This window comes from Plectropomus leopardus, chromosome 11, assembly GCF_026936395.1.
Source record: "Plectropomus leopardus strain MGB_pleo_1.0 chromosome 11, ASM2693639v1, whole genome shotgun sequence".
Taxonomy (NCBI): Eukaryota; Metazoa; Chordata; class Actinopteri; order Perciformes; family Serranidae; genus Plectropomus; species Plectropomus leopardus.
In genome coordinates, this window is record NC_142186.1 from 28670585 (window position 1) to 28679948 (window position 9364).

Here is a 9364-nt window from a genome sequence, read left to right on the forward strand (position 1 = left end):
GCTGTTTCAGATTGTTTATTTTCCCACCTATTTGCATGTTAAGGTAACTTGTGAAATAGTGACCAGCCTATTTCACATTATGAACTGATGCTCACAATTACTGTAATAACGTAACAAATGTGCTTAAGTAACCAATGAAACATGCACTGTTAGTGTAAGAATCTTTTTAGCAGAAGTGTTTAAAAATAGACTTTGGTTTAATAATTTATGACATAAAAAATAAATATTTGAACAAACATGCTCCCGGAGGACTCAGCGTTGTTATAAAACCGTCTCGGCTGCCACGTACTCCAATGGGTTCATGAAGGAGAATCCCGGGAAGGCCTCGCCGACCCCGCCCGCCTGGCACCGCTCATTCACTGAAGCAGGGACGGGCTGTTGTGTGAATGCGGAGTCAATGTAGCTGACATCACAGGGACCAGTCTTGAGGGGAATAAACACACTCAGGTACATTGTGCATTGATTTGAAAAAACAAACAAACAAACAAACAAACAGAAAAACTGCTCTCCATTTCCTCTTACAGAGACACTGCCTGTCTTGTTCCTCACAAGCAATGGTGGTCTGTTTGACCCAAAAGTGCTTTATTTATTTATTTACTGCAACATCTCTGTCTTCTCTATTTCTTTTAATTTAATTATTATATATTGCAGCATCTGTTGTTGAATTGGAGTGTTTTTTTTAGTTTTTGTATTTTTTTTTCTTTTTCTTGTTGATTTGAATTTCAAAAATCAATAAAATAAATAATAATAATAAAAAACAGTGCTCATTTCTTAATGAGTCTTACCACTTTTGGGATGAACGGGGGTCTAACTTTTCTGGCCAGGAGGTCGTCCCAGTTGATCGATGCAAAAAAGGGATGCTCCTGCAGCTCCACCTGGAGACACACTGAAATTAGACCATCTGTGGTTGTGTGTGTTTGGATGCACAGGTGGATAGACAGGTGTGAAAAAAACGCTTTAGTTTACTGAAATAATAATAAAACTAGACTTTAGAATGAAACAAAACTGACTGAAACGATATTGTGAACTTACACAACTAAGTCAAATCAAATAAAAACACAGAGTATATGTCTTTAGTTTCAGTATTTGTCAATTCGGTAAAATTTGTCCGCACAAGCATGAAAAGCCATGGGTGCACGTGTTAATGAAACTGGGATTTCTACATGAGTGTTGTGTTTGTATAGTATTACCTGTTCTGAACTTGAAACTTACAAATACTCCCCATATTATTATAATATTATGTTATAATAAAAAAACAACTGTCACAAAAACGTATAAAAATTGAATCAAAACTAAACATTTATAAACAATAAAAACTCAACTGAGCCTAACTGAACTAAAACAAAAATGTGAAACGAAATAAAAACTAACAGAAATACATAACTGTAATAACTTTGGTGTGCACTTACAAGGTCAAATCTTCCCCCTAAGCGTTTCGAAACGTCTCTTTCCAGCAATCCCTCTAAAAGTGAGTGTGCAGCTGGAGACCCCCCACTTCGCATCTGCAGAGGAGCGTGAAGTATGTTCTCAAACATCTCCGCTTTGCTGCGGCTGTAAAATGGAGGCTGAGAGAAAGGACGAGGGGATTAATGTGATTAAAAGTGACATGACGAAAAGATTATTTCACTCGCGGCACTCACCAGTCCGTAGAGCATCTCAAACAGCACAGTGCCGAGGCTCCACCAGTCCACTGCTGGACTGTACGGTTGGCCCTGTAGCACCTCTGGAGCGAGGTACTCTGGAGTCCCACAGAATGTGTGCATGATCCCACCGATGGCCACCCCTTCTTTACAAAGCCCAAAGTCAGTCAGCATCACATGACCATCGCTGTCCAGCAGGATGTTCTCTGGTTTGAGGTCTCTGCAGGAAAAACAGATGGAACAAAAGAGTTGGTTTAATCTGCAGATTTCTGCAAACACATATTTTTACTGATACTACTGTTGTTTTTGTCTTTACTGTTTATTATTTAATGTGGTGTTGGTCTACATGGTTGTTTTTAGTGGTAACATTTTCTATGCAGAGCTCTCTTATCAAAGTGAATGTGTCACTGGGATTTCCCTGCATGAATCAATTAAACATGTGGAACATGTTTAAATCAAACATGAGCAAAGTAAGTGAGCCAAGAAAAACTTGAAAGAGGGACTTAGCAATGGCTTGTCCATTTGTGCTTGCATGGGTGTGTGTGTGTTTGTACCTGTAAACGATGTCAAGAGAGTGGAGGTAGCCCAGCGCCAAGGACATCTCTGCAGCGTAGAAAGCCGCCCTGGGTTCAGGAAACGACCCCTCCCTCTGAAGGTGGTAGAAAAGCTGAAGACAAACAAATGAGTGGTTACGTCTCTTACACCAAATTATTTGCATAGGCTCAAAGAGTGACTTTGGTATTTTCAACCTGGACCCTATTTTCCATGTTTTTGGTTCCAAATGACAATTCATGACCATTTACATCCACTAACAGTGCTTGTTTCTGCCACTAACAGGCTCAGATTGTTATTTTAAGTGTACGACTAATGGAAAGGATCCCTACAGAGACAGACTTTTGTTTAACCAGAAACAGCCCCTGGCACCCGCCAGACTCCATTTAAAGAAACAATAATTTTATCATCTTAAGACACACTTCATTCAAAGTAGACAGAAGCAAAATAAAGCTCACAACAGCCGTCTTAGTTCGTCTCTTCACTGCTACAACAATCTCCAACTCTGGTTTTGTTGAAATAAACCCTCTATTCATCCAGTTAAATATTAAACATGTTGGTTCTATACACCAAAATTGCTGTTTATTTAAATCGAGTGTGGTGTATTTGATTTCTGGGCTGTTAATGGTTTAACAAAAAGGATCCTATTCTTTAAGAAACTGTCTATTTTCTGTAAGGATCCTTTCTGTAAGCTATCAGAAACTTATACTCACAGTCTGAGCCTGTCAGTGGCAAAATAAACACTTTAAGTGGATGTAAAATGAGTGTTCGATTACCTGCAGTGATTACACTGAAGCCCATTGCTGGCTGCAGCGGTCTGCTAAATACTGAACCACATTAAAAAACTGTAGTTCTCATTTGTTACTTAGACACAAAAACATAGGAAGACAGGGTCCAAATTCAGATAGGAAAATACTGAAGTTACCCTTTAAGAAATATGTACCTATTTCTGTTATTTTTCTTGTATAGACTTGTAAATTTCACTCTTTGAACTTTTGATTTGTTGTGGACAAAATGAAATTACAGTAATTCCCCATTTTTAACCATCCCACAGATGACAGAGAAGACATTTTTATACACACACCTCCCCTCCATTGACGTAGTCCAGGACAAAGTAGAGCCTGTTTAGTGTCTGGAAAGAGAAGTGGAGTCCAACTAGGAATGGATGTTTTAGTCCCTTCAGCAGCACGCTCCTCTCAACCATCACATTCTTTTGCTACAGAGACACAACAGATACAAGGAGATAGATAGGTAGACAGATAGATAGATAGATAGATGATAGATTGATAGATAGTTTACCTCTCTCCTCTTGACAATCATCTGTTTCTGCAGCACTTTGACAGCATAATAGCCTCCATGTTTTCTGTGTTTTGCCAGCAGCACCTGTAAAAGTTTGACCTGTGATTTAATATCCAAGCAAAAAAAAACCTCAAAAACCCACACAAACATTTAAAAAATCCCACCTTTCCAAAGCTTCCTGTGCCGATAACTTTGAGGTAGTCAAAATCTGACGGCTTCATCCTGGTTAACACAATGAGAGAAAACTGTCAGATAATAATTTGTGGTTAATAAGTGACTTATTAATACTACACATGTCAGTTAATAGGCATTAATGGAAATTGTTTTCAGGTTGCTATCTGTTGTTATCTTGGAAAGAGCCATTTATATCTACAAAAGGAGCGGGTCCTCATCCATGGAGAGCACCATGTTGCACTGCCGTGTTTCTACAGTAGCCCAGCTGGGACAAACCAATCAGTAACTGTAGATGGGGTCATTCACGTTTTCAGGGTTTTTTATGTTTTCCTGTTTTCATGTCGGCCACTATAGTAAGTAGCCTCTCCGCAACAAGAGCGTTGAAAAAACACATTTTCTTTAAGTGAAGCTGCTCTGTTCGGTGTTTTAACTGGTTTAAATCTCCTGATCCATTTGTTCTGGAGAAGACGAGACCTCTGCAGATCATTTGACTCCCGGTAAAAAAGTAAATAAATAAATTTAACTAACTACAACATATTCCATTTTTGAATTGTGGCAGCTCATTTTTGACGAATAAAGTATAAATAATCACTGGGTACAAACAATATATAATAGTATTTGTTCAGTATAAGTTAACAAACTACTACAGACAGAAAGAGTTGCCCTGTTATCTAAAGCAAATGACTTACTGTGAGGTTGTTGAGTTCACTGAGCTCTGGGGAGAGAAAAGACAAACAGAGACAGTAAGGTCAGGAGGTCAGATTCAGTTTCATCTCCTGTCAACACTCAGAAAAGTCTTTTTAAAAATCCTCTGCGCTCACCAAGGCGCCTCTCTCCTTCTCTTTTCTCAGCTTGCTCTGTCGCCGCAAGATTTTGTGGGTGTCCAGGCTACAATCAGGAGATCAAAAACATAAGTTAGATTAGGTTTTTTCCCATCAGATTTAGAATCAGTAAAATAAAAGCTTTAATTATTTGAAACCTAAACAAATTGGCCTGATTCCTTTTAAAAACACGAGAGGAGGGCAATGAGCAAGGAAAGAAGAAATGACACCAAAATCAGCAAGGAATTAGTAAAATGTAGATATTTCTCCCTAGTTCTTTTCTGTTAAATTCTTACAATTTGTGTAACATTTGTTACCAAGTTGCTCACTGGCCATGTTTTTGAAAGAAATCAGACCAATGAGCTCAAAGGTTTAAACACCTATACAAAAAAGGAAGGGCAAAAGGAAAGCAGCATAAGAAAACTGACTTTGCTTCAAGTTTCAGAGGGTTAATAAACATGAATCTGGTAACTCACTGTTGGCAGAACTGCTGACTGGAGACGTATTTGTGTAAGAAGTCACTGAAGCCAACTTTCTTCCCCTTGAGCAGAGCTGTAAGACAGGCAGGCGGTTAGCTAGCCCCTTATCAGTTACATAAGAGTTCAACAGCTGTATTTAGCCAATAGGTTAAGTGGTCGCCATGCACTTGACACACTTATATCACGATATGAAACCATTGTGCAAAACGCAAAAAGTGAAAAAGGTAATGTTTTTAACTTAAAAATATTAAAAATATTAAAAAAAATATTATGTAATGAGGTCAAACTTTGATATATAACTTTAATGTAATTTCATGATATTATAGGGGTCTACTCTTTTTAATTCATCACTATTTTGTCTCTTTTATCAGGGTTTTTGTAAGCTAGCATTAACCGTTACTCTACGACGAAACGTCCTTTTGCAGCTAATTTTTAAAATTTAAAATGTAAATTATGCAACAAAAAGTCCGTTTCTTACCTGAGAAAAACGACATAAGCCCTCTCATTTTGGCATAAGTCAGCGGCCGGTCTTGAGTCACTGTCATTTGGACAAAGACTGACTAACTGGGAGGTTTTGTAAAAGTTGAAACGTGGAGACACGGTGAGTGAAGACGGACTGTCCAGCAGCAGAGACGTCCCGCTTGTCCCAAACTTTCAGAGTGCAACAGCTGAGTTTTAAGACCGATGGCGTACTGACGGTGCTGCGTTCAAAGACCCTTGGATATGTCCTTTTTAAAGCGTGCGCACATAAGCGAGCTAAAGTGACACTACAGTGATTTATGTTGCATTAAATTCCGATTGATTGATTATTTGTTAACATTTGCAAATGACTGAAATGATGATGATGTCTTGGAACGTTAGAGCCACTGCCTCCCATTATTATTATTATTATTATTATTATTATTATTATTATTATTATTATTATTATTATTATTATTATTATTTACTTTTAATTAACAGTGCGCATAAACAGTGAATTTAATGGCCAATACTAACATTTACTCATGAAAATAATGAGACAAGCAGGTACAAATCAGACACAAGGCTTCATCGGATATAATAAAGCTTTAAGATTTGCATAAATAAATAGTTATGGTTCATTTTTTTCCTTACATATTTTTAAGTTTGATATTGTTTTAAGATATGTATCTAGATCTGATTATTTTAAGTGGTACATGAGGGCAATTTATTATTTTATGAATGTAAAATTTAGCTAAAATAACAAACATTGAATACATTTGGATTATTCAATATGAGTAACAAGCCAGGTTCGTTGAGTGAAATATTCTTCCCACAATGTCCTCAGAGATCTAAGTGAAAATCAGTCTAAAAGACAGTCACATGTACACACTGAAAAAAGTTATTTAATGTTTCTACCATGTTGTAACAGATGATATATTTTGCCAGTCATATAGGGATGTATCTATAAAAAATAGAAATTTGAATAGCATCTGTGTATAATGTATGACTTACTAATTGCTGGTATCAGTGGTTTACACCTGATCAATTAAGCTTTATAGACTAATAAATCCATTAATTGCAGCTCATAAACGCTTAATGAAGTGTGTTGTATTTATCATATACAAATTGCCCCATATAGCATAACAAAGTACAAATTCAACTGCAGTACATATGACAGTATATGTCATAATGAGTTGCCACAATCCATACTACAGGGTGCAAGAGTAAAATTAAGCAACAAATAGCTTTTGAAAATCCTCAGTGTCATGAAGGCAGCAGACTGAGCTCGTGCCTCATTGAGGAAAAAGAAGTGATCACGAGGTCACTACCTTGTGGCCACATGGACTGTGAAGTGACCCAATTGGCTTCATATCAAAGGATCTTTCTTTCTGTCTTTCTTTGTTACTTTCTTTATTTCTTCTTTCCTTCCTTCTTTCTTTTCTGACTTCCTTCATTAATTTCTTTCTTTCAACCCTTTTAATTTATTCCTTCCCTTCTTTCTTACTTCATTTATTAAGTACTTCCTTCCTTCCTTTGTGTGTGTGTGTGATAGCCAAATATATAGGCTACTTATTCACTGACCTATATGGCTGGGGAGAATCGTGCAGAAGACGAGGTCACGTGCGCAGATCAGGTATTACTTCAATATGCACACACCACATACCACCCTTTGAGCCTAAAGATAGTTAATGGGTCATGGATACTATAGCCTTCATGTGCAATGCCATTGTGGCATTCCAGTATATGACAACTCTGTCTTCCTGTCTCCTGTGGCTGCTGCACGCCCCAGTAAGGAGACGGCCTGTCCACACCACCACAGGACCAGATTCATGCTTGTGATAAATGGCCAGACTACTGTAGCATCTCACGCACAGTTGTAGTTGCGGGTTATTTTATGTTGCAGCAGTTCACAGAATATTACAGTTTAACATAAAGCTTCTCAAAACTCTGAAAAAAGTAAAGCATTTTGTCAAAACTCCACAAATGTTTTGCAAAATTTAAAAAAAAAAGACAAAACACTTAAAACCACTGAAATATTACACACAGCTATCATATGAATATCTCATGCAGAGCACCAACTAAACATGGGTGTAATTAATTTTAAACATTACCATCAAAATACTCTTTATTTATATTTTGGCTTTATGAGGACATTTTCAGATTTAAATGGATAAACCTGTGTATATGCTTTGCGCATATAACCTGTGTATAGGCTGCAAGTTGTTGCCATATACAGTATAAAGCCGTATTGTAATACAGTATTTCATACACTGCAAGTATTGCATTGACACAATCATGGGATCAGCAGAGTATACATATCTGTTTTTCATATGAGAATACAGAAATGCATATTTTGGATAAGTCACACTGATAGGTCACATGAGAAAGGCTACACTGAGAAAACTGTCTGTCTGGGAATGTAAGGATTAAATCAATCTACAAATGTAAAAAGGTAACAAAGAGCACATTTATTTGTCCTAATTAATTAGTCCTTATCATAAATATCAAATATTCATTCATTTTCAAAATTTTACCCTTAAAATACTAGGTTTTTGTAATGATGGTACTATGTTTTTACATGTAAGTAATGTAATTAAAATTGAATTATTTTCAATATACTACATGCTAAATAGTGTTTTTTTGTTTTTTTTTTAAAATCACATACTGGGATATGTCAATGAAATAAATAAAATGTGGAAATAGCATGTGTTTTCTCCACATGCCAAATGTGGTTAAAAAAATCACATCATCAAGTGGAAAATAGTAATAATGACTAATTCCAAAGCAAAAGCCCTCAGAAATAGTAATAATAATAACACTTTGAAATAGTAAAATACATGTTTTATGCGTTGATGGCTGTGGGATCAAGAATTGCAGTTTGAATGGGTTTCAATGGTGCATTTTTTTGCACTTAACAGTAACAGTTTTGTGTACATGGTGTATTTTAGACTTATTGAAGGAGCTGAGTGGAAATTAAACAAAAATGCACAATCTTGCCAAACATTTATGCATAAACCCAACCAAAGTTATCAAAAAATTAAGAATGTAAAGCATGTAAAATGCTCCAAACACTTCTTAAGGGGTAAGAACCTCATTTTGAGTGAAAACATCGAAATTTTGCTTCGGATTTAGCAGTCTGAAGTCCTGTTGTTGACACATTAACTCAGAGTTTTCAAAATTGTGTGTTTAGTTTTATCTTTTGTGTTTACAGTGGAAACAAACTGTAAATCCAAATGTCCCTGTTGGGCACTGCTTTACATAAGCAGAAATTCATATCCACATGTGATTATATAATAAATTGGAACAGATAGAAAAACTATTATGAATCTGGCACAGCTTGTGGTAAACAAATTCTTCAGAGCGAATTCTACCACCAGAGAAACAAAGGGTTTTATAGATAATACACTCATATAGGAGATAAAACTTGGCTTTGTCACATTATAAAACAAGTCCAAAGGTCAAACTGGAGATACTGTCTAAAACTGGAAATCGAGGAATACATCACAAGGTCAGAATAAGAGGGTGTGACTCAGATAAATGGGACATGAAGTGCTCACACTGAATTAACGTCAAGTTTGTCCCTGTGTCTCTGCGTCTAAATTTGGAGCTGCTGAGCTCAGAGTTGGTACAGGGTGTCTTACAGGTTGCAGAAAGCTGATCCTCGGACAGCAACGGGGGGAGGTCCCTCTGTAGTGACGGGGGGAGAGCCTTCCTCCCACCGACACCCCAAAGTGAACTGGTCTCTGCTGGTCTGACCCTCCGCCCTCAGTCTCACACCTCTTGTCACATCACTCCTGTCACGGCATGGCAACTGGTCACGGCTGGTTTTTGCTTCTGCGGGCATGCACTGGTGACACTGAAAACACCATCTCGACAGTCTAACCCACCAGAGAGACACCAGATCAGATGGGACGGGCTCTAAGCTTCAGCCACAGGA

At 37.2% G+C, this 9364-nt stretch overlaps 1 protein-coding gene across 2 annotated transcripts; it reads right to left on the reverse strand.

Annotated features, from left to right (window-relative positions):
• sgk2b (serum/glucocorticoid regulated kinase 2b) lies at window positions 1-5668 on the reverse strand. Of its 2 annotated transcripts, none has more exons than XM_042489770.2 (12): window positions 5444-5668; window positions 4963-5038; window positions 4487-4553; window positions 4355-4380; window positions 3656-3713; window positions 3492-3575; window positions 3277-3408; window positions 2195-2307; window positions 1641-1860; window positions 1410-1565; window positions 786-875; window positions 1-423 (listed from the first exon to the last, which is right to left on the reverse strand). In XM_042489770.2, exons 1-12 carry the CDS (start codon window positions 5508-5510, stop codon window positions 262-264), a joined length of 1251 nt encoding a protein of 416 aa, XP_042345704.2. In that variant the 5' UTR covers window positions 5511-5668; the 3' UTR covers window positions 1-261. The 2 variants fall into 2 exon arrangements, with proteins under 2 accessions (XP_042345704.2, XP_087940658.1); XM_088084532.1 differs by having other exon boundaries at window positions 285-423; window positions 786-886.
• Window positions 5669-9364: the final 3696 nt, after the last annotated feature.

Coding starts and splice junctions, on each gene's coding strand:
- sgk2b (XM_042489770.2), bottom strand. CDS start 5,510: ATGACAGTGACTCAAGACCGGCCGCTGACTTATGCCAAAATGAGAGGG. Junction 3,409..3,491: donor TGATTGTCAAGAGGAGAGAG/GTAAACTATCTA, acceptor GTGTCTCTGTAG/CAAAAGAATGTGATGGTTGA. Junction 876..1,409: donor TAGGGGGAAGATTTGACCTT/GTAAGTGCACAC, acceptor GTGTGTCTCCAG/GTGGAGCTGCAGGAGCATCC.